The 24240-nt window shown below is 34.3% G+C and overlaps 1 protein-coding gene across 1 annotated transcript in view; it reads right to left on the bottom strand.

Moving 5' to 3' along the window:
- LOC146146316 (uncharacterized) overlaps positions 1-24240 on the bottom strand; it is a 137381-nt gene that overhangs the window by 80180 nt on the left and 32961 nt on the right. The window contains exons 29-57 of the mRNA XM_083389939.1: positions 23509-23672; positions 22544-22648; positions 21597-21716; positions 21094-21201; positions 20105-20212; positions 19235-19397; positions 18218-18381; positions 17461-17565; positions 16934-17053; positions 15603-15710; positions 14932-15039; positions 13721-13880; positions 12959-13122; positions 11713-11817; positions 11261-11380; positions 10100-10207; positions 9621-9728; positions 9198-9357; positions 8197-8360; positions 7651-7755; positions 7049-7168; positions 6470-6577; positions 5701-5808; positions 4660-4822; positions 3762-3925; positions 2935-3039; positions 2117-2236; positions 1520-1627; positions 596-703 (exon numbers count right to left, since the gene is read on the bottom strand). Coding sequence (XP_083246065.1) covers positions 596-703; positions 1520-1627; positions 2117-2236; positions 2935-3039; positions 3762-3925; positions 4660-4822; positions 5701-5808; positions 6470-6577; positions 7049-7168; positions 7651-7755; positions 8197-8360; positions 9198-9357; positions 9621-9728; positions 10100-10207; positions 11261-11380; positions 11713-11817; positions 12959-13122; positions 13721-13880; positions 14932-15039; positions 15603-15710; positions 16934-17053; positions 17461-17565; positions 18218-18381; positions 19235-19397; positions 20105-20212; positions 21094-21201; positions 21597-21716; positions 22544-22648; positions 23509-23672 — 3671 coding nt within the window. The remainder of the gene's footprint in view (positions 1-595; positions 704-1519; positions 1628-2116; positions 2237-2934; positions 3040-3761; positions 3926-4659; positions 4823-5700; positions 5809-6469; positions 6578-7048; positions 7169-7650; positions 7756-8196; positions 8361-9197; positions 9358-9620; positions 9729-10099; positions 10208-11260; positions 11381-11712; positions 11818-12958; positions 13123-13720; positions 13881-14931; positions 15040-15602; positions 15711-16933; positions 17054-17460; positions 17566-18217; positions 18382-19234; positions 19398-20104; positions 20213-21093; positions 21202-21596; positions 21717-22543; positions 22649-23508; positions 23673-24240) is intronic.

Below are 24240 nucleotides of genomic sequence, written 5' to 3'. Positions count from 1 at the left end.
CTTATGTACAGCAGCTGTAATATGCGTTTCGATTTTCTGAATTTATTTTTAAAGAAAATAATTTGACGTTAACAGATTTAAGTTAACTGGGAACAAAACAATTTTAACGTGAAACTAATAAATCTGAATAGAAAAATGTTCTACAAAATAATCCCAAAAGGAAGATGCAACACAATTGAACAGAACACTTTTCAACATTTCTAAAGTAACTACAAATTATATTAACAATAAACGTTATAAAAAAAGAAGTTGTTTGTATCATATAGAACGTCAAGTTGCAACAAGCTAGTCGTTTAAGCATAAAGATTCTATACAGACAATTACACTTACCAGCCCAAAAACCTAAAAAGATTAAAAAAATTAAAAAAACATGACTGCAATGTCAACCTTACAGATTTAACTCCTAAATGCGTTTACATTGTTTATTGTTTCTTGAATTACATTGTTTATTGTTTTCTACAATTACATTGTTTATTGTTTTCTACAATTACATTGTTTATTGTTTCTTGAATTACATTGTTTATTGTTTTCTAGAATTACATTGTTTATTGTTTTCTGAATAATAACTCTATATAAATAATTGCTGGACTCTTACGTCGGATAGAGCGTCGGTGAGTTCCTTGGATGATTTGTACTGTTCAGTGTCGGTGACCTTGAAGTTGTTCGCACCAGTTCCGGCCAAATGTTGCTTCTTATAAGAAACCTAACCAAGAAAGACAAATCAAATCAATTACTGCGTTTTTATATAAAGACGTTCTTCTGACAAATATGTATTCAGCGCCGATGTTTCGATTACCTATACGGGTAATCTTCTTCAGGGCAATAAACTTGTAACTTTACAGAAGGGTATATAATATATACAGTGAGTCAAAAGACAAAAAACTAAAAAAACGTGTTTTTTTGCTGACCTCTTGAAACGTAGTCACAAGTGAAAAATAGTATTTGGTGAGTGCGTATATATTGGTAAAATACACTTCAAAAGATTTAAAAGGCAATTTTCACCTTTCAACTTAGAAAAATATTAATGTAAAATTTTCAATTGTTTTTATTTTTAATGAACTTTAGACATTATAGTATAGTGGTAAAAACTAGCAGTAATGGGCTACGTGCTTGTATAACCCAATCACTTTTGCCATAAAGCGCTAGTTTTAAGCACATATTAAATGACGTTTAATACAATGTAAATCATTAAAATGTGAAATTATTTTTTAACAACTAATAAACGATACAAGACAGAAGACATCCCTTGCCGTAATGTAAAACAATTTTAACATATATATATATATATATATATACGTTTGCTATAAGTCGTAAGCACATGTTTAAGTGGCGTTTAACACAAATTTGAACTAGTATAAAAGGTGAAACTTGTTTTTAAAACAAAATAAAACTATACAAAAGACGACCCTGGCCGAAATGTAAAAAAAAATGATATATACTTCTAGTACTTCACCAAGTAATCTAATTGATTTGTACTTTATATAGATTTATAAGTAGTTAATCTATACTTCCCACTTACATCGCTTTGCGATTTGCTTGCTTGTACGGCTGCCTCATAACCAGGGGTGATGTGAGCAGGAAAGTAGATCATTTGCTTGTCGTATTCCCAATCTTCCTTATATAAAGCCTGGAAGATTGTAAAAATGTTAAATCAATAGGGGTGTGACAGCACTTTTGTTGCTTTTCCATTCTGTACGACTTTAGTTTAAATCCAATGAAAGATACACGCACATATTGGTTCAACAACTGAGATCTAGTCCTCTGAAGCCGTTTTTTGACCAACGATTACGGCTTACGCATCACGCCGAAAGCCATCGCAGACTCACCGAATCTGTTGATCAATGATGCAAGCAAGGTAAGCTCTGTTCGAACCTCACTACAGGCTATCTGTCTTATAGCATGTCTTGCATGCATCATTGGTAGACAGATTCGGTGAGTAAGTGATGGCTTTCGGTGTTTTAAGAATATACTGCTATCTTTGATGACAAAGTTTCCTTAAAATTTAATAGACAACTAAATACCAAGCTGCGTTGCGGAAACGATTAAGTGAATTTACCCTGCTGATTAGCAACTAAAACGTATCATACACATTGGCAGCTATATTGAGTTTACTTACATTAGACACAAGTTCCGCTGCTTTAATTCCTTGTTGTACGATCGGGTGATCTTTGCTGTCCATGGTTTGGAAGCCACGGTATTGGTTAATCACCTCGTTTTTCTGCTTTGTGTATTCCGCCTGAACAGAAAGCATTAGCTGGGTGTGTGGAAGAAATACGCAATGTTTAGAAATACTATTCGACCGCAGGATTATACGTTTATTCATAAGACTTAACCAGATATAAAAAACATTCAAGAAGAGGCCTTCTATCAATAATTAGCGTTTTAAGGGGATTTTGCCAATAGATGAAGTAGAAGCGTAATTAATTCGCCTTGTTATAAGTTGATTGCTGGACGTTTAAGAACAGCACAAAAAATCCCCTATCAAGTATTGGCTACGATCAGATATTATTAACTGGTATATCACACGTATGGTCAACGCAAAAAGTGGAATTTTGCCGGGTGTGTGGAAGGAGTACGAAATACAATTAAAAAATACTAATAGATCGCAGAATTATACGTGTTTTCATAAGAGAATATTACCAGGTAAAAAAACATTTAGAAAGAGGCCATCTATACGAGCGTGTTTTGAGGATTTCGCAAATTTATTTTCGCAACTTAACTAATCCAGCTTATTTTTGATCGATTGCTCAGTAAATTTTCAAGACCAGTACAAAAATTCGCTATTGAGTATCGGCTTTGATCTGATATGATTAATCTCTAATATATCACACATATGGTCAACCAATTTACACCAGAAATTAGATTACATTTAACGAAATTTAGAAAATATCGTTACAACGAAGATTTTTTGTCCATTTTAAAGCATGCACTTACGTCGCTGGCATTTTTGGCGTTCTGTTTTGCTCTAACGAACTCGGGATAATCCAGTGGTATGTTGTGAGTGTGCATTAACTTGTCCGCCTCCTTCACGTAAGCTTTCTGTAAAACATTAAAGTATATGGTAACAGGTTAAACTTTTCTTGGAAGAAATTTATGCAAAATAAGAAATTGTAAATAAAGTAAACTATTATTACAAAATTGAAAACAAGCGGCAATGTTTTCACACAACCGTGCTTCATTAGGGCAGAGTAATTACTACAAGAGAGGGGTCAGCAAACTTTCCATGAAGAGGTAGATAACTGTGGGGGTCGTCGATCGCGAAACGGGTGTACTTTTTTGTTAACTATATTAACTTTACTATCGTTAAACGAAGGAAATACAAATAACTATATAGTGAAAACTGCAATGAGCCTTACTAAATTAACGTACAGTTTAAAATAAATCTAGTTTTAGTTTTGAATTGCATTTTACTACATATTAACTGTACTTCATATTTGGGTATACTATGCTATGCACAGACCTGTCATTTAACTTATAACAGACTTCAAAGACTTGTATGATCTTCAGTTGATGTAAATTTAAAGCACCACTTATAAAAGGTGGAACCAAGTTCGTATCAAAACGTCTTAATCAAGATGATGCCTATCAGCTCAAGTCCTTTGGTCTTGCAATTTTTTAGCGTACTTTATCTTTATTAAGGAAATATGCCGCAGGCCGGATTAACAAGGCGGGCCGTAGTTTGGCGACCCCTGTTATAAGACGAACTCGGCTATCAACCAACTTTTAAATAATACCAAAAATCCAAACACAAACACACGTACCTTGCTACTCATATTGCTAACATTCCTGGCCAGTGTATACTCAGGGTAGGAGTTGGCGAGATCAGACGGAGCTTTGCCAACAACATTTCGCTTAAAATCGCCCACGTATTCCTGTGGGGAGAAAGTCTTCTGTGTGACCAACGCGTGTGCAATGTTCTGAGTAGCTGTCAATTAAAAATAATAGATTAAAGCTAAAGTTTTAGAAATAACAGTTTTAAAGCGGTTACAACTTAAAGTATAAAACATGACAATATTGTCACGGAACAAAAAAGATATAGAAGCATGGGCATAGATTTACATCAGAATACGGAGTTGTACTTTACGAAAAAAAGTCAGAAAGTCAGAAAATCAAGTGTTTTCACGTTAAAACAAAAAGTGTTTGTTTACAGGACTAAGTAAAATAATTAGAGAAAAATCAAGGTTGAAAAACGCACAGAGCATTATATGTACTTTTTACACAGGATTAGTTTTCTTTAGGGAAGAAGAGAAATAAAAAAGTAGGTTTAATAATTTTAAGAACAATTTATTTAAATCCAAACTGAAAAAAGTATATCCTAAACCAAAATTGTGTTATACTTTGTAACCAGATTTATTAACTTTTATTTTTTATCTCGTTTATCATATACTATACTGTAAAACTGTGGCTGTCATGTATATTGAAAAAAAATGGTAGACAAACAAATACAATAAAACAAAAAGCAAAAAAAAATTGGTGACCGTGTAAATTTATTTGTTTTTTACATAACTTTTTTTATTTTTAAACTTAAAAAGATAACCAAAGCCAGCTTACACTAATCTAGGTTTTTAAATGGAAAACAATCATATAAAAAAATGTTCCCAAAGAACAAAAACCTGTCAGTTTCCTAGTAAACAAACTCGTACAATCAATTGAACTTACATGAATCGAGGTTGTACTTCTGCATGACCCGCTTTGCCTCGCGTGTGTAAGCCTTGTTGCTCAGTAGGGGCTTCACCTGATTGGAGAGCGCCATCTCGGGTGTTTCGCTAATCGGGTGCATCCCCTGACCTCGGCTCGCCAAATGCTCAGCAGTGTAGTTGCTCTGGAAAAAAGATAATTTTAAAAACCGTTTATTTGACGAACCTACTGATGTTCATCCACGTGCATCAAAGCGTGCAGATCGCTTTTTCCTTATTTCGCCTCTGTACTTTGACCCCTTATCTTACCATGCTCTGAAAAAAGCTCATTATACCTCAATTTTAGATCAAAATAGTGAAATTTTGTTCAACTATTCCTCACCAATGCATCTATTTAGCCAAGGGATTAAAAATTTTTAGCCGTTCGAGCTTGCACAACAGTCAATACAAACTTTCACATGGTTGAAAAAAATGGAGAATTTAAGGTCGATAAACTTAACCTTGCGACCAATGATGACTTCATGTCTCGACACATGCAATGAAAGATTTTTGTAAACTTTAGGAAAATCAATCAAGAAATGCTAAAACTTCAATTCCACCGGTGTTACAAATTCCCGGCTATGAGCGTTTCGAGTAAGAATGAAAGTGTTAAGTTTCCAAACATTTTGCATTGCTGGCACTTAACAATATATGTTATTATTCCAAAAATATGTATAAATTTCGATTGAAAACAAGAAAATTAAAAAATACTGTTGTCACACTTTAAGCATTTTTGACACAATATATAAACTTGACTTAAGCCGTTTGGACAAATGACTGGACTTGGATCGCGTCGAATAACTTTAATTTTGTTATTTTTAGTTGATTTATTGCTTATAATCGGAGGTTTTTTAAATATTATACTTCTAATTTTTATTCCAGTGACTTGGACTGGAACTTGACTTGTTAATTAGTGGAAAAGAACTTCCTTGAACTCAAGTTACTTTTCAAACGACTTGACTGGGACATAAGTTGTTTGAAAATAACTTGTTTACGTCACAGTAGCCCTATTGTCTCCACTCACCCCCGAAACCAAGCTGAGCAGATTCCTGGCGGCTTGATATTGTTCGGTGTCAGTCACTTTGAACTCATTCCTCTCGTTCGACTTTCCCGCCTCTTTCGAATAACCAACCTGGAAAAGTTGAAATAAGTTATTATTGGCAAAAGGTAGACTTAGTCTATTAACAATATACATTATCACAATTTTATTATCTTTGGAGCATAATGGTTGTAGGTTGTAGTAAGACGTAATAAGAATATCAAAGCCCATACAGAAGTAGGTTGCATTTTGAACGTTTCGAATAAATCTTTATTCATTTTCAACATCAAAAAAAAAAATTAAAAAAATTACTTTTTATTATCGATACACTCGCTCAAAATGGATAAAGATGGACACCTGTTATATTAAGTTGATCTATGCGACGATCACACCACGACTTTTAGGTGTGATGATATATTTGTCAGAAAATACGACTCACAAACGTCATAAAAACTCACAATATTTCGGAAAGTCAAAATCCGCAAACTTTTATTTTACAAGTTCAAAAATTTAAGTAATGCTATTCATGCTGATACTAATTGCTTGGTAATTTTTAAGGTGGGTTTATTATATAAAATATCAAGTTATGTAATAATATTATCAGCAATGCACAAATATTGCAACAGTTAATTTCATATTAACTGAATTTAATACGTAATAATAAAAGTTGTTTTTAATGCTTAACAAAAGTGAACATACAGAGCACTTGGTATCGCAAACAGTCAACTACAATCAACAATTAACCACCCAATACCTTGCTTTGGCATTTGCTGGCTTCAATGGCTTGCTCGTATCCCGGTGTGATGTGGACTGGGTAGTAGATCATACTCTTCTCGTATTCCCAGTCCTCAGTGTACAGACGCTAAATAATCAAGTGAAAAAAATGTTTGGTAATTATTTCCATAGATAAGTGAGGTACTGTTGTAGGGTTGCCACACATTTTATAAAATTAATTAAAAAAATAACTTTTAATTAAATTTAACTGGACAGTGGACATACAATAATTTCAAACACTGAGACTTTGAAAAAAAGGGTTTTATAAGGAATTTGTAATAAGCAAGCCAACTATACGACAGTGAAAGACATTTATATACTTTGCGGTAACCCTGGCCAATTTGATGCATCATATCAATATCAAATCAAAATTAGGGAATAATTTGCAAGGTACTTAACAGACTAGAGTAAAGAAATAACCTTTCCCTTGTTTTGGGGGGTTAACCCATACCATCACCAGTGTAATTGTGACGAATCGATAAAACTGCGCTTAAATAGGCACCGCATAGCCAGAGTTGATTGCGTACAATAAAGTTTAAAATAAATGTAGGAAACTTACCCCAGACGCAAGTTCGGCAGCTTTAATTCCTTGTTGTACAACGGGATGGTCTTTGCTGTCCATGGTTTGGAATCCCTTGTAGCTGTCAATCACCTCTTTGCGTTGCTTTTGGTAATGGCGCTAAGGCGGTATGAAAATAGTAAATGATTTCTTATGATGAGAGTATAGTTTGTTAACATTCTTCAAATGCAAGCAATGGCGTTAACTCTAATCTTAAAATCCAGTTCTGTCAAATACATTGTACATCGACATTATTTTTATTGAAACTCTTGCTCCAAACATCATTATCATTTTGACATTTCGGCAAATACACAGCTTGCAAATGTTTACTGTTGCAATTTTTTAAATCCTGAAATATTTTTTGGTAATAAATAAAGGACAGACAAGTTTAGTTGTGGCGGTTACTAACTCCTTAATCCGTTAGACATAAAAGTAATGTTAAACATTTTAGGTAAGTCCAAAACAAATAAATTACAGAAATATTTTGGTGATATTTTTTCAGCCACCTTTTTTTCGTAAAAAGTAAAGCCTTAAAAAATCTTTTAAAACACAAATTGGTCTTTATATGATATGACTCATTAACAATCAAACAATAAACTTACGTCGCTGGCGTTCTTGGCTGTTTCTCTTGCTCTAACGAACTCGGGATAATCCAGCGGCAGGTTGTGAGTGTGCATCATTTTATCCGCTTCTTTCACATACAGAGCCTTAAAAAAGAGAAAAACAAAATTTACAAATAGCATATTTTCGAAAACTTCATTGACTTGTTACGTATACTTGCACTACACTAATAGTTAAAATATACTGAATGTTTTACTTTTGGGAAACATTAACTGACAGCACCAATTAAACCTATACCGGTCTTATTTTTTTAAATATTGTCCATTATATTTGTTTTAATGGGATTTTACAGGGCAGAAAACATTTTTTTAAATAAAATGACAAGCCAATTTTATGATAACAACAAGTTTATTATACAATTTAAATTGCCATTGACTTTTGAATAAACAAAATCACAATTATAACAATTTGTACTGACAAGGCTTTTTAAACGTTTCTTCCAGCGCTAAGAATCTATTCTAACAAACCATAGTATACCAAGATATTTTATGTCCTATGAACAATTTAAATCAACAAACAATCTTTACCTTGCTGTTGAGTTTGGAAACGTCTCTCAGTCTTTCGTACTCGGGGTATGCAGTGGCGACGTCAGCAGGGGCTTTCCCCACCATCTCTTGCGCGTAGTCGGCGTGGTACGCCTGCTCCGAGGCTAGTTTCTGCGACCCAAGGGCATGGGAAATTCCCTGCACGTCTGCACAAAGATTAATTTATTTTTAATTACGAAGGTTGATAGTTCGAATCCCTTAGCGCAGTGGTCTCCAACCTTTTTATTAACCGACCACAATTTAAATGAAAATAAATCAGCATTTGCATGCGACCCCAGTTTGGTTTCCGATATTCTGCTTGGACTTAAAGTAAGTTAACTCATGAAACAAGACTTTTAACATTTTCAATACACTCATTACGCTCGTTTAAACCACGGGCGCAATAAAATCACTAAAACCGCAGCAATTGGTGGCGACCCCAAAAAAGTTTTAGGTGACCCTACATGGAGTCGCGACCCATAGGGTGAATACCACTGCCTTAACGGGTAGGTGGAATTTCAATTTTCTTCAAAATTGCTCAATTATGGTGGAAATTAATTCAAATTACTTATTATACTCAGCTGAAGAGAAAAAAATAGTTAAAAATTCCACCTAAAAATAGTTAAAAATTCCACCTCCAGCTGAAGAGAAAAAAATAGGTATTGTAAAAAATCGTGTTTTTACCAATGTTTTGCTTTATTAATTTTTTTTGACAGTTCCTGTTGAACAGTCAAAGCTTTTAGGCAAAACCATTCGTTTACATTTTATTTTTCCGTGATAGGTTTCTTTTACAAAGTTTATCAAGCTGTTTCAAACAAACAAAAAACCTAATCAATATATAATATATTATCTTTAAAGGGCACGGGGCCAAAAAAGCACCTAATTCAAACAATAACTCAAAAAATGTTCGCATTTCAATCCTTGTTTGAGTTGAATGTCAGCAAATACGCTAAAAAGTTACGATAAAAGATTGCTGGAATAAGAAATTAAGGCAAACATCTAACCAGGTCCGATGTTGACTTTCTTGTGCATCTGCTTTGATTCCTTCTCGTATCGTTGTTTGCTTTGGACCGGACCAAGCTCCTTCGATAAAATCATCTCGGGTGTTTCGGCAACCTGGGCACCCTTGCCCTTGTTCTTCAAGAACTCCTCGCGGTATTTAACCTTGTCCAAAAAAAATAGTTTAAGTTTTGGGTGCTTTTTCCGAGAAACAAAATTTTCTGATGAATTTTTTTGAAAAATACCTTTTAAACATTAATTTATAAAATTTTCCTTTATAAAATGAGAAATGTCGGTATTGCACCTTTAAGAAGATAACAAGCAAAAAGAAATCTCTAATTTTTTCAGAATGTGTAATTTTTTGCTCAAACAATCGGGTAATTACTATCTGAAGAAAACACAGAATATCAAGCAATTTTAGCACCGACCTCTGATGCCGTTTTCTCGCCTTCCTTGATAGCTTTGTAACGTTCTGTATCGGTCATCAAGAAGTTGTTACGCTCCTTGTTCTTTTCGTACTCGTCTTTGTAGGCGACCTATAGAAACAAATGTTAGCAATGTTGCTGTTAGGAAGGCTGAAGAAATACCCGGGTTACTTAATAAGTCGAAGAAGAAAGTCAAGGCTTTGGAAATTGAGAATATGGCAAATATAATAAACTTTGTTTAAAGATTCTGCCATATTCTATATTTGCAACGGCTTAAAATAGCTTTGGAGCTTCATTGCTATACTTTTTTAAATTTAAAAAACTAAATGTAACTTACTACATATCCCAATCAGACATCTAATCATTAAATATTTTGTCCAAAGGTTTAATGCAGATAAAGAATGACTTTCTCGAAATATTGGTTTGCGTTGTGTTTATAAACAAACAAATCATCAACAACAAAGGCTTGACGTCACACTTACGTCACTCTGCACTTTCTTCACGTCACTTGCTGCCTCGTAACCAGGGGTGATGTGGGCGGGAAAGTAGATCATCTGTTTGTCGTATTCCCAATCTTCCTTGTACAATGTCTGGGGGGATAAAAAAATAGGTCTTGCTATTTAGACATTTATATAATTGGATAATAAAATGTTCATCCAAGGTAAAATTTGTTAAAATGATATACTTACTCTTTACCTAGATCAGGGGTTCTTAAACTGGGGTCCATGGACCCCTTGGGGGTCCGTAAACTAGTTTTAAGGGTTCCATGAAGGTATAATTAAAATATTAGTGTATATTTCAAAAGTTACCATTTTTTTCAAAGAAAACAGTTTAATTAAAAATAAAACGGATTTTCACTGAATGTGTTTAGACTCCATTTCACACTTTTTTGGACCGAAATCAGCAGATTTATGAAGTCTATTTGTATTGTGACGTAAATTTATAACGTTATTTTGGAATTTTTTTCCCTACCGTGGAGCCCTCCAAAAATTAAGGGGTCCGCGGTAAAAAAAGTTTAAGAACCCCTGACCTAGATACTTACACGTTCCTTGTAAATATGAACTCAAAAGGAGCAGGCCGCTAAAACATCATTCCTTAACTTAATTCAACTCTAGTCCAGACGGATTCGCTTTACTTAGTTGATATTATTGCTCGTTGAGTATTTATACAAATTTCACTACACACGATAACGTAACACGATGATTCAAGCCGCCAGCATAGAGCCGAATAAAGTGTAGAATGAATTGCGAAACGTCGAGGCGTGTTGGTCGTACGTCAGTGGCACCGGTCACGTACATTATGACGTCATACTGGGCAACCCAGTAGGGTAATATTAGGGTACATTACTTGAAAAGGCTGCAATAACCTACCTTGATTCTAATCATTTAAACTGTTGTATTTGCGCCTTGATATTGGCTGTTTATCAGTCTTTTCTGAACTTATGGCGTAATGGGGAATATAAGGTGCGTGTAGATAACCTTTAGTGATGTCGAAGGAAATGAGCCTTTTAGGCGTAATTTTGTCAAACAAGAGTGGTGTTATATGTGCCTTTATACTTGAATATCTAATGCGTATGCAAGGCTTAATTTAGGCTTTTAAGACTTGAGAAATTTTGTCAATATCCCGAATATCTTGAAACTTACCCCAGACGCAAGTTCGGCTGCTTTAATTCCTTGTTGTACAACGGGATGGTCTTTGCTGTCCATGGTTTGGAATCCCTTGTAGCTGTCAATCACCTCTTTGCGTTGCTTTTGGTAATGACGCTGTAAAAGTACGTGAAAGGTTTTAGAACGTTTGCACAAAATAGGCAAAAAATATGGAGCCTTAAAACTGGAGATAAAAGTACTTAAAATTATTACTTTATTGGTGCAAAGAGTTCGTTTCTGTCATGTTTAATATATTGGGGGATGCAAATCAAGCGAATAACGTCAAATATCGTGTTAAACAACCTTAGAACTGAAAAGGGTTTTAACTAGTCAAAGAGTGTTAATTTTGATTTGATGATATCAGTTATTTATCCAACCTTCAAATACATTATCCTAAGTCAATATTGGCTGGTGTAAAACAACTATGGATTGTGAAATCAGTAACTTACGTCGCTTGCATTCTTCGCTGTAACCTTGGCTCTAACAAACTCGGGATAATCCAAGGGAAGGTTGTGAGTGTGGAGTATCTTTTCGGCCTCCTTTTGGTATTCGGCCTAAACATGAAAACAAAATTAGGAAATTTTTTATTTTTTTAATTTGCCATTTTAAATAACGCTGATAGGTGATGAGATAATCGAATAAAAGAAAGATTTTGATTCAGCGTTATTTAAACAGGTAGTAATAAATTACAAATTAAACCTTGGAATAAGGAACAGCAAATATAATATACTTAAACATTGGACTCTGTACCAGACAAATGAATTACAATACGTTGTACCTTTATAGCAAACAGCTAGGACTTTTTTATAGATAGCAAGCAGTAAATAAGTTAAAAATATTCACGTTTGGAAGACATAAACCACACGTGGACAATCTGAAGTATATTTAGACGACCTAGACTACAATTGGACAACATCTGGACGACATTGACCTTATGCGGAAACCATGACTACGTACGGACATAGGCGTAGCCAGGGGGGCCTGAGGGGCCATGACCCCCCCAAAATTTATAAATATTTTACTCTTAATAATTTGTTTTGTAGCATTTATGAGGAGTACCACAACATTTGGTCACAGGCATGCCACACCTTCAATTCTCATGCACTGTTACGTCACAAACGATGTAGTTAATATAATATTTACTATACATTAATGTACTTTTACTACTTTCAGACAGTTTTTTCTCATTGACTGTTTTTTGAACTTTTTGGCCCTCCTCTCAAAATTTTCGGCTGGCTACGCCACTACGTACGGACCACATTTCAGTTACTCCACCACATGTGGGCGACATAGAATGCACGAAGACCAAATGTGCACAATACGTTAACGACTCTAAACTAGATGTGGACTACAAGTAGAAGACTTGACCACATTTGGACAACAAGGACTACGTATATTGACCACATTTCAGTGACGTTAACGACATGGACTACATATGGACCACACGTGAATGACATAGACCACATTTGGACAACATCATAATGACATAGACTTCATGTGGACAAAACGTAAACGATATGGACTTCATGTGGACTACAAGTAGGCGACTTGACCACATTAGGGCAACAAGGACTACGTATATTGACCACATTTCAGTGACTTACACCAAACGTTAACGAAATGGACTAAATATGGACCACACGTCAATGATATGACCACATTTTGACTCCTGATCCACGCGGTGTCGTGTCTCACCTTGCTTGACTGCTTGCTGACTTTCCTCAGGTGGTCGTACTCCGGGTAGGAGTTGGTCATGTCGGCCGGTGGTCTTCCAACCATAGTCTTTTCGTACTCAGACCTGTAGCTTTGATCCGAAGATAACTTCTGGCTTCCAACGGCTCTGGCAATCTCCTGAACATCTGTATGAAAATAATAAAAGGTTTATCACATAAAGAATTGGAAAATTTGTTGTTTTTTTTAACTTCCTACTGCATTGATTTTTATACTGTGCACCACAGTTGTTTTGCAATTTTGGAAAACAATCTTTTTATGTTACAAAAATAGCTCTATAAGCAATCACGCGAGACTGAATGCTTACTACATCAGAAAAAATGATATTATGGTACTTTTGCTTAACCGTGTTTCAGAGCAATTGTTAATTACAAATATTTTTTTGAAAGTGTGACACTGATGCTTTGTTTTAGTGCGCCGCAAGCCAACAAATTTGGAAACACGGCTCCGAAGATTTTGCATTAAATTTGGATTATGAATTACAATAAAACATAAAAACCTAAAACAGGTCGACATGAAGAAAAATAGAAAAAAAAGTGAACAGAAAAGGGGGCAGTATTTCAGACTAACTATAAAACAGCTAGATATGAAGCATATTTTGATTTTTTTTCTCTTTATTTTAGAATCTTGCCTGGCAGCCGAATAGTATGAAAATCTGGCTTTGCAACTTTGAATTTTAAAAATAAAAAAGACCGAAATTGATCAGGCCGATTATATTAGTCTTACCAGGTCCGATGTTGACGTTCTTGTGCATCTGCTTTGATTCCTTCTCGTATCGTTGTTTGCTTTGGACCGGACCAAGCTCCTTCGATAAAATCATCTCGGGTGTTTCAGCAACCTGGGCACCCTTGCCCTTGTTCTTCAAGAACTCCTCGCGGTATTTAACCTTGTCCAAAAAAACATAGTTTAAGTTATGGGTGCTTATTCTAAAAAAAAAAAATTGGTCTGATCAGATCTATTTGAAAACAACTGTAGATTATTCGTTGAAGTTGTCAACTTTCTGAAATGAGAAATATCGGTGGTTCAGGAGAAAATGTCGTCTTTTTAAATCATTTACTTCGAAATCACTTTAAAACATTAAATTACCATGAAACTTTTTTTTCTGTTGGTCAAAATATTCTGTTTTTATTTTAAAAAGGATCTAACATCAGCCTAAACGTTGAAATAAACAATTAAATGAAATTCGTTTTGTTGTTTCGGTGGCAGATATATGTGGACTTTCCAGCAATCTTATATTTATCTTCTTGTTTACATGTTTACAGTCCAGGATTAAGCTTATATTTTATTGTTAATTGTCCAACTAATTGATCAACAAGCTCGAATGGATTTAATTGAACAGAATGCGAAGATAAGATGGTAGCATGTAAAAAACATGGTCAATTTTATGGCAGTAACACTACTTTATATATTGAGCTATGTTTCGCTAAAAAGTTTTCGAAAAATAAACGTTTTAAAATTAGATAGGTTGATCTAACTTTCCGAATATTAACTGATAAAGCTAAGTAACAACGGAAACGGTTAGTAGCTTAACAAACTGATTTGTAACGTATACTTGTGTCGCGCATATAGTAGTGTAATACGCTTAGGCCAGTGGTTCTCAACCTTTTTTTCTTTAGTGGCCCATTTTCGTTGCACAAAAACTCTGTGGCCCAATAAATGTTTATGAAAAAAGAACTATAAACTAGGTTTAGAACAAAATACAGCAGAACATGTTTCAAAACAGATTATTTCTTTAACCGTGGATTAGTGAGATACCAGCTGCTGAACAATAAATTCACATTCCTTCTCAATTCCTTCCCAAGACATTATTCATGCAAAATTAAGTGTAGTGACACAAATGAACTTAATTTCTTCAGTAAATCTAGCTTTTTGAATTGTGTGGCCCAGTCAAAATGTTTCCATGGCCCACTGGTTGAGAACCGATGGCTTAGACTTACATCAGATGAGGATTTCTCTGTTTCTTTCATCGACTTGTAAGCTTCAGTGTCCGTGACCTTGAAAGTATTTTTGTCCTTGTTCTTTTCGAATTCTCCTTTGTACGCCGCCTGGTTATAAAGACATATTAAAACAAAATACACTTTGTGCCAAACAGTTCTTCAGACATGCGCTGAAAGATAATATTGTATAAGTTGTCGGCGGGTTTTTAAGACTGGTTAGGAAATTAAGAAGTTTAAAACATTTAAAGGCTGGTAAATAATCCGCCCAAAATTGAAATTGGATTTCGTATATGCATTAATAAAATAAATACATGCTTTTTTAAGCAGATTGCGTTCAATTTTAAGTATACGTTAAATATAGGTAACAGTTATGGACACAAATAAAACTGATTCCAAGAGAAAATTAAAATTAGGCATTTGAAGTAGTTTTGTTTGTTCAAGACAAAGTCTACAAAATTTAATACTTTAAAATCGGACGAATATAAAAAAAAAACGAACTTGCCGTTTTTAATCAAACTAAAAACAATTAAAGCAACCAAATTATGTTGTTTGGTCATTTCACATAAATTTCTGCGTAAAAAGCTTCATTCTAAATTTGTATTTTCAAACGCTTTACTCATTCTGTAACTTGTTAATCTGGCAAAAGTATAAAAGCGTGACGTCACACTTACGTCACTCTGCACTTTCTTGACGTCACTGGCTGCCTCGTAACCAGGAGTGATGTGGGCGGGAAAGTAGATCATCTGTTTGTCGTATTCCCAATCCTCAGTGTACAAGGCCTGAGCAAAGAATAATACAACCTTTATATTGTTGTGCGCTTTACTAGGTGACTAAACCTAGTTTAAAACCACGTAAGCTAGTGTATAAGTCAATGATTCCCAAATTGTGTGCCTCGAGAGATTATCAAGTGTGCCGCGAAACTTCTTTTAATTTCGAAAAATTGTGTATTTTTACTAATAGGCTTACACGCAAGCATTTTAGACTTAAATACGCACTATCGATTATAAATTAATTATATTGAGACATTTACATGTAGTTTGTCGTGTCTTAAAAGCGATTGTAAAATTACTGTATTGTTGTTCTGTTAAAGTCTGCCGCCAGCCAAAAATATCTAGGAATATAACTGGTATAAGTGGAGGTTGTACAGTATATTCAATTGAGATTGTATGTGCGGTCAGAATGCAGCAGGCAATCGAGTTATGGTCGTTTCTTTGACGTGCCTCCTCTAAAGATTTGTGTGTAGCCCTACAATGGTTTGTTAGTAAAATCATTCCATGGAGTGATGTGTTTTAATTGCCCAAGGCGTCAAGTATCTTTCTGAAGTTAAAGCTTTACTAATTTACGAATACTGTTTTTTAGGATTACTTTTTTGATGACGTCACGTAATGACGACATGAATTAAAAATGTGTCCCGGTTAACGGCAATCTTGAACCACCCTGACCTAGTGTAATGCGACCCGCGGGTTAATATACTTGCTTTTATTTGGCCCAAACAGCAGTTTAAGTTTGAGACCCTTGCCCTAAAGAAGTTGTTCCCAAACTGTGGGCCATGGCCTAATACTAGGACACCAAGACATTTTAATGGGCCACAGAGTCATTTAAACAGATTCTGCTGTTTTGTTATAAAGTAGATATTATGCGCTTTGTTTTGAAAATCAATAATTATTGAGCAAGAAAGTTCATTGTCTCCTAACAATTGGTGTAGCTGCTGTGTTGGAGATAACAGTTCGAAGTGGGTGAGTAGCAATGTTGCCAACCTTGCTATTTTCAAGCGAATCTAGGCTTGTTTGTTTTTTATTTTGCGGTTCCGAGTTGGATGAAGCGCTCAAGACCGATGTTGCTCAACATCTTGAAAACACGTGGTGAGCCACGAATCGCTATTAAACAGATATTTGGGCCACAGACCGAAAAATTTGGGAACCCCTGATCTAAAGTGTGAGAAACAATGTTCTATTAAGTGTTAGTTAGGTATCGAATCTCGTAACATGTCTTAAACACTTACGTTAGAAATAAGTTCAGCCGATTTGATTCCGTGTTGTACAATCGGATGATCTTTGCTGTCCATAGTTTGGAATCCCTTGTAACTGTCAATCACCTCTTTGCGCTGCTTTTGGTAATGACGCTGTTAAATAAAATGAAAGCATAGAGATCAACTTAACTGAGAAAAAAGTGAAAAAGGGAAGGTAAATAACATCCTCCGACAACCGTTGGTCTTAAACACAAAAACCTTAGGTTTTTCTTTTTAATTTTACGACGAACAAATCTAACAAAAATTAGAATCTAAATCAATTTCTTTAAAAGATTTGTTTTTTTCACGAATGCTGTTTGGAACTCTAAAACCACGAAAAATTTTGATACAAATTTTGGAACAAATACATATTTTTATTTATCACATTTTGTAAAAAAAATACTGAAAAGGGTTTTATAAACCCTTTCTAAAACAATTACCCAGACTTGACACACAGAGCCAACATTGCACTACATTATGTTGCTTTTAATGACTATAAATCCCTTAAAAACATTACTTACGTCGCTGGCGTTCTTGGCTGTTTCTCTGGCTCTAACGAACTCGGGATAATCCAGTGGCAGGTTGTGAGTGTGCATCATCTTTTCAGCTTCCTTGTGATATTCAGGCTGCAGATTAAAAAAAAATTTCGAACCTTGTAAAAAGCAGTGGTAATGACTACAGTCAACAAAGTAAATACCCAAAGTACAATTTCAGTTTATTATTTGAAATATAGCTAGAAAGGGATTAAATTTAGTAATTTCAATCGTTTTTACATTGATTGATTATTGATGACAATGATTGGAATTGATTTGTACTGTGACTTTGTTATTAATTAAAAATGTCATTGTCTTGAACAAATATTTTGTCAATAACGTGAATTGACTGGTCAATTCAAAACCTTGCTTCCAACACTGGTTAGAACGATCATAAACAACACAATTTAATTAGGTTAATACACATTTATCAATAAAGAGATATGTGAAACGTTTAAAATGCTACCTACTTCTGTATGGGTATAGGTATTCTACTACGAAAACATCAGGTTTTTTACTTTTGCAAATCTGGTTTATTCCAGTAGTTCTTTGGACAACTTACGACGCGTAACATTTTAAACGTTTCGAATATATCTTCTCTCTATTAAACTTAAAAAAAATACCTACTTTTACTTCTGTATGGGATTTGATATATTTTCTATGTCTAATTAAAACCTCTAACTCCAAGAACATAAGATTTTTCAATTTTACAATCTGTTTAACCCAATTTTTTTCGTCAACTTACGACGCTGATAATCTTGTTGACTTCCCTGAGACGATCATACTCCGGGTAGGACTTGGCAGGATCCACAGGTCCCTTTCCAACCATCGTGTCAACGTAGTCCTGGTGATACGGCTGGTCCGAAGCCACCTTCTGCGCAGAAACCGCGTGCGCGATGTTCTGCACATCTGAATAAGGTAAAAGGCGTTGACTAGAAAAATACTTTTCGTAAAATTTGCAGATCTATAGAAAAGGTGTTGGTTAGCAGGAGATTAGTCACGGTTAAAGTTTAGCGAAATGTTTCGTCAGTGGATTAAACGTTGGGTTTTCTTGTCCAACATCCAAACTTGAGATTTATAATCTAACAACGCCATATGCTTCTCCACTTAATATATGTACGAATTTTTTAAGTCAACAAAAATGATAGGCTTTTATATTTAGTAAGGTTATTTGGTAGCAGTAGCTTTTTGTTTGGTATAGGCCCGCTTACATTACAGCTGCACTGAGCGGAGCTGAGCTGGGCGTAAAAATCTCTAAAAACGTGTTTCTATAGCTGCACGGGGCTTGAGTTTAGCAAAGCGTGAAACGCTCGCCACAATATGAATTTAAATCACGCTTTGATCAGCTCAGTGCAGCTGTAGTGTAAACGGGCCTTAACGGGAAACTGCACAACTTACGTCTTACTAAAAAAAGTTATCGATAATTGGACTATTTGATCTCATAAACATACTATACTGGCTAAACAATTCCGACAGGCCCAAATCAAGGGGTCAAAATACCCTTCCGGGAAATGATGATTTTAAAGGATTATATTAAGATTCACTCTAAACGTTCACAAAAGTCTAATTATTATGTATGGGCTTTGATGTTTCCTCTACGTCTAACTAAAACCTCAGCCAATATGCTAATAAACCGTGCTTGATTTTTGTCACTAAATTATATCATTGGCTCATCATATAACGATAAGGTAAATAGATGACAATAATGCAAACCGTATCTTAGAGTTTCACAATTGTTGTAGAACTATAAAAACACACAAACCTGATCCGACGTTCACGTTCTGGTGCATTTCCTTAGACTTCTCAGAGTACATCTTGTTGCTTTGCACAGGCCTCAGTTCTTTCGAGCGAGTCATCTCGTTGGATTCAGCCAATGGAAGTAAGCCCTTGCCCCTGTTTTTCTCGTAATCCTCCCTGTACTTAACCTGAGCAAATATAAAGAAATTTTGGTGATTTTCGAAAAACGTGTGCTTATAGGTCGAAAATACAAACGCAAAATTTTGTTCGCCACGCTAAAGTGGAGCAAGAGACAAAATAATTTAACCTTTGCTGTGGCATTTTGTCTAATCTTGAATTTCTAGATAATAAATTAATAGAATGTAATTTGTGGACTTTTTTAATAGTAAGATAGATATTTACCATTTTTTTAATTTAATGAATGAAAAAATTAGGTGTTTTTTAGACAACAGTATTTTCACAAGAATATAAATTTGACAGCCAAATACAGTGGAACATAAATAAGCAATTAGAGGGTTTTAAAAGAGCTAAGCAAAGGAATGTTTGCCTTATAATAGGAAAATAAGAGAAAAAAAACATAAGAAACCTCACTTTCACTGTGATGTTTGGCCTATGGCAACAATTAAAAGACATCGTTTAGAATTTAAAACAGTATTTTTGAACCTTAACCTAATATATTCAATTTTAATGTGCGTTTACAAATGTTGTGTTTTTGTATTACCTTGAAATTTCGCTTTTATTTTACATCGATCAATGAGGGAATTTTTTTTTTACATTGATAAATGAGGCCAAAAATTATTATGGAAGTGAAAAAGCATTAAACAGCATAAAAAATGCTGGGAATGCAGCACATGTTTGTCACATTTAAGTACTTAATTTTTTATTTCCAACCCACCTCAGATGAGGATTTTTCTGTTTCTTTCATCGACTTGTAAGCTTCAGTGTCCGTGACCTTGAACGTATTTTTGTCCTTGTTCTTTTCGAATTCTCCTTTGTACGCCGCCTGGTTATGAAATTAAGAAGTTTAAAAACATTTAAAAGCTAGTGCATAATCCACCCAGAATTGAAATTGGATTTCACAAATGAATTAATATAATAGATACAAAATTGAAAAATTAGACCAAAACCTTAATGCTGCCAGCTCACACAAAGCAAAATTAAATTACGTATATATAATATTTGAATAGATACTGCTTAAATAGATAACATTAATAAAAACATATAAAAACGCCGTTTAAGCGAAAATTAATATTAGGCATTTGAAGTCTTTCTTTATTTATTGGAAAATCAAAAAAAAATGTGTTGGTTATGAAGGAATACAAAAAAGAACCGAATTGGCGGCATATTAAAAAAATACTCTAGAACTTTGTATCACACGGATCCTCAGACATGCGTTGAAAGATTGTAAAAAGTTGTCGGGGAGTTTTTACGACAAATAAGCAGTTTAGTTAAGAGTTATTGCTGAAACGTCTGTGAATTTCGAAATGTCGATTTTATCGAATATTATGGCTTTGATATTTTTATTGAAATCAGCAGTTTACAACCGATAAATTAATATTATCGTCAATTTGTGCCTTATAATGGTGGTAAAATAATTTCGATTTTTTTTTCAGAGTAACGAGTAACGCACTATACTTTGCCGAATACTTTACTTTGCTGACAAAAACTGGGAAAGCATTTATAATTAATCCACACTTATCGAAGGGAATCTATATTATAAATAACTTACAACAATCTATATTCACGCAACTATTAGGTAAATGTAAAGTAAACGAATAAAACATTTACTGTTTCGGACCTGGGTGTTCACGTTTGCATCAACATAAGTAAACCTGCCCAATTATATTTTTTTTACGCTTCGACCAAAAATGACGTCAGACTTACGTCACTCTGTACTTTCTTGACGTCACTGGCTGCCTCGTAACCAGGGGTGATGTGAGCGGGAAAGTAGATCATCTGCTTGTCGTATTCCCAATCCTCAGTGTAAAGGGTCTAAAAGCAAATCGACAATAAATTAAGAAAAAAGCTGGCCTAGTTTCCCTTTGCCTATACAGTTATACAATTATAAAGATTGCAGCGGAATGTTAACAGAAAATACATCCATCTAAATTAAATCTCTATTACAGGGGTTCTTTAACTGGGGTCCGTGGATACGTGGACTAGTATTAAGGGAGACCATGAAACGTTTATTTTTTTAAATAGATATAATTTTTGAAAAAAAAAAAAACTAATTCAAAGTAAACACATTGACCTCTTCTTGAATGTGTTAAAACATTTCACTTTCACATTTGTTGTGACGAAAACAGAAAGTTTCTCAAGTCGAATTTATGGCGCAACTTCTAATTTTTTTATGGAACAGCAGCATGTTACTAAACTCATCTACTTACGTTAGAAATAAGTTCAGCCGACTTGATTCCGTGTTGTACGATCGGATGGTCTTTGCTGTCCATGGTTTGGAATCCCTTGTAACTGTCAATCACCTCTTTGCGTTGCTTTTGGTAATGACGCTGTAAAAATTAAAATCATTGAAATTCAGTAAAAGATAAACACACATGTGTGTTCAACAACTGCACTCTTAAACTACTTTTTGACCAACGATTACGGCTTATATTATTAGCTCACTCTAAAAATACGATCCCGGTATGACCGAGGTCGTGAGTTCGAACCTCACTGCAGGCTCGTTGTTTTTCTAGCCTGCCTTGCTTGCATCATTGATCGACAGATTCGGTGAGTCCCAGATTGCTTTCGGTGTATTCATTAAGAAAATTATGAAAACTTAAATAGTAAAAATACCCTAATCTGTATAAAAAATGTTTTTATAAAAGCTATTATTGGTAACTAGGTCTTTTGTTTCTCACATACATTTAGGCAATTGTATTTTTAAAGAGAGCAAAGGGTTTAAATAACTTAAATTTAACAAACAAAAGACTAACCTAATAATAATTCGCATTCATATGTTTAACAAAAAATGCAACACAGATTAAAAATCTGATAAAAAGCATTACATTGTTACGTTTAACCCCAAATAAAACCAATGGACAAAATCATTTAGTCAAAAAACAAATGTGCGGGTAGCGTTTTACTTATGTTGTTTTGCTTAAGTAGACTAATTCCAAGAAATACTACACTTTAATTTAAAAGATCGTTTTACAAAAGAAACATCCCAGATGCTAAAACATCGCGTTTTGAGAAAAGGTATACTAATGAATCAATCTAACTAATGAAAACGATAAAAACTAGTTTTAAAAAATAATAATAACATTCCATATGTTCATTTTTTTTTTTTAAATTAACTTCGATAAGTTTAAAAATACAAAAAAATAACACTACTTACGTCGCTGGCATTCTTGGCTGTTTCTCTGGCTCTAACGAACTCGGGATAATCCAGTGGCAGGTTGTGAGTGTGCATCATCTTTTCAGCTTCCTTGTGATATTCGGCCTAAAACATTTAAAATATTGCGGTTTTTAAACAAAAAAAGAAATGCACAACAGAAGTGAAGCAAAAATAAGCGAGCGTTTTTTTTCTTTTGTTAAATTTTGAGTAATTACATTAGTTATTGCCAACGCAATCTCTAAATCTCATTTTTATAGCAGTTTTATATTGGTTGAATGGTTCTCTTCATTTTTAAACTTACAACATTGTTTGGTATTTGCAAATATAGATAAGGAAGCAAAATATTGCAACGTATAGTTGGCCATGGGTCTAGGTTTTAAACGTAATATTTTTAATTACAGAAAATCGATTTTAAGATATGTTTCTCAAAGTTGACATCTAATACTATTTGAAGATAAAAACTTATGTTGACACACAATATTCCGTTTGTCATTGCAAATCGAAGTTTAACTTTGGAAAATGAGAAATAATTGAACAAAAAATATTCGCTCGAAGTTGCTACAACTAACTACAAATAATAATATGTGTGCCTCATACAGATCTAATGAGGTAAAACATGTTGCTCAAAATTAACATATTATATAAAAAGCCAATAGATTCAGATTTTATTTTTGTGTATCTTTGCAAACTTTGAAAAACAAAATAACATAAAGAATAACACAAGGACAACGTCGAGTCGAGCTGCCCATCAAAAATAAATAAATTTAGTGGCAATATGAAAGGTAACAATAATTGGAAACAAAAAGTGCGTAGATAAAAATATGTAGATTTTAACGGTTTAAAATACATTTTAAAAGAAATAAAAACGAAAAAGTAGTGGAAAAGCTAGCAAAAACGATAGGATAAGAATGTACTACATAAGGGTTACGTACTGCAGGATATTTTAGATATACCAAACTACATACCGGGCTTGCGTTCTTGTTGAGTTCCTTGTGGCGCTGTACTTCAGGGTATGAGTTTGCCGGGTCGGTCCTACCCTGGCCCACAACCCCCTTCCTATACTCGGCTGTGTAGGGATGGTCGGACGAGAGCTTTTGGGCGGCGATAGAGTGACTGATGTTCTGTACGTCTGCGATGAAAAATAGTAGAAAGGTGATAAGCGTTATGAAACATGCAGTGGAAAGCCTTATATACTGAAAACAAGTGGTAATGTTGACTAGTTGTATTTCACCACATTTGTCTTATTTAAAAACTGAAAACAAGCAGAACTGTTAACAAATTACAGTTTCACTGTTAACGAGATTTTGAACAAACGTTCTTCAACAGGTCTGAGTAAGAAACCTTAAAGAATAAAATCTTATCTTATTCTAAGATTTCTTACTCTGCGAATGTCAAACTAAATGTATAACAAGATATTGCTTCGCACGCAAATGACGACAATTACTTCAAACAAAAGCAATTTTTGGGAGCTTAATGGTTGGAGGTTGTAGTTGGACGTAGTAAGAACATCAAAGCCGATAGAGAAGTAGGTGGCATTTGGAACGTTTCGAATATATTTTTACTCAGTATAAATTGTTGAAAACTTTTGCTATGATGTTGAAAATGAATAAAGAGTTATTCGAAACGTCCAAAATGATACCTACTTCTGTATGGGCTTTGATATTCGTATTACGTTTTGCTATATGGGCTTTAATATT

The sequence above is a fragment of the Ascidiella aspersa genome, chromosome 5 (assembly GCF_963924565.1).
Source record: "Ascidiella aspersa chromosome 5, kaAscAspe10.2, whole genome shotgun sequence".
In the NCBI taxonomy this organism is placed as follows: Eukaryota; Metazoa; Chordata; class Ascidiacea; order Phlebobranchia; family Ascidiidae; genus Ascidiella; species Ascidiella aspersa.
The sequence above is the reverse complement of the archived record's forward strand: the minus strand, read 5'-3'. Positions and strand labels throughout refer to the sequence as shown.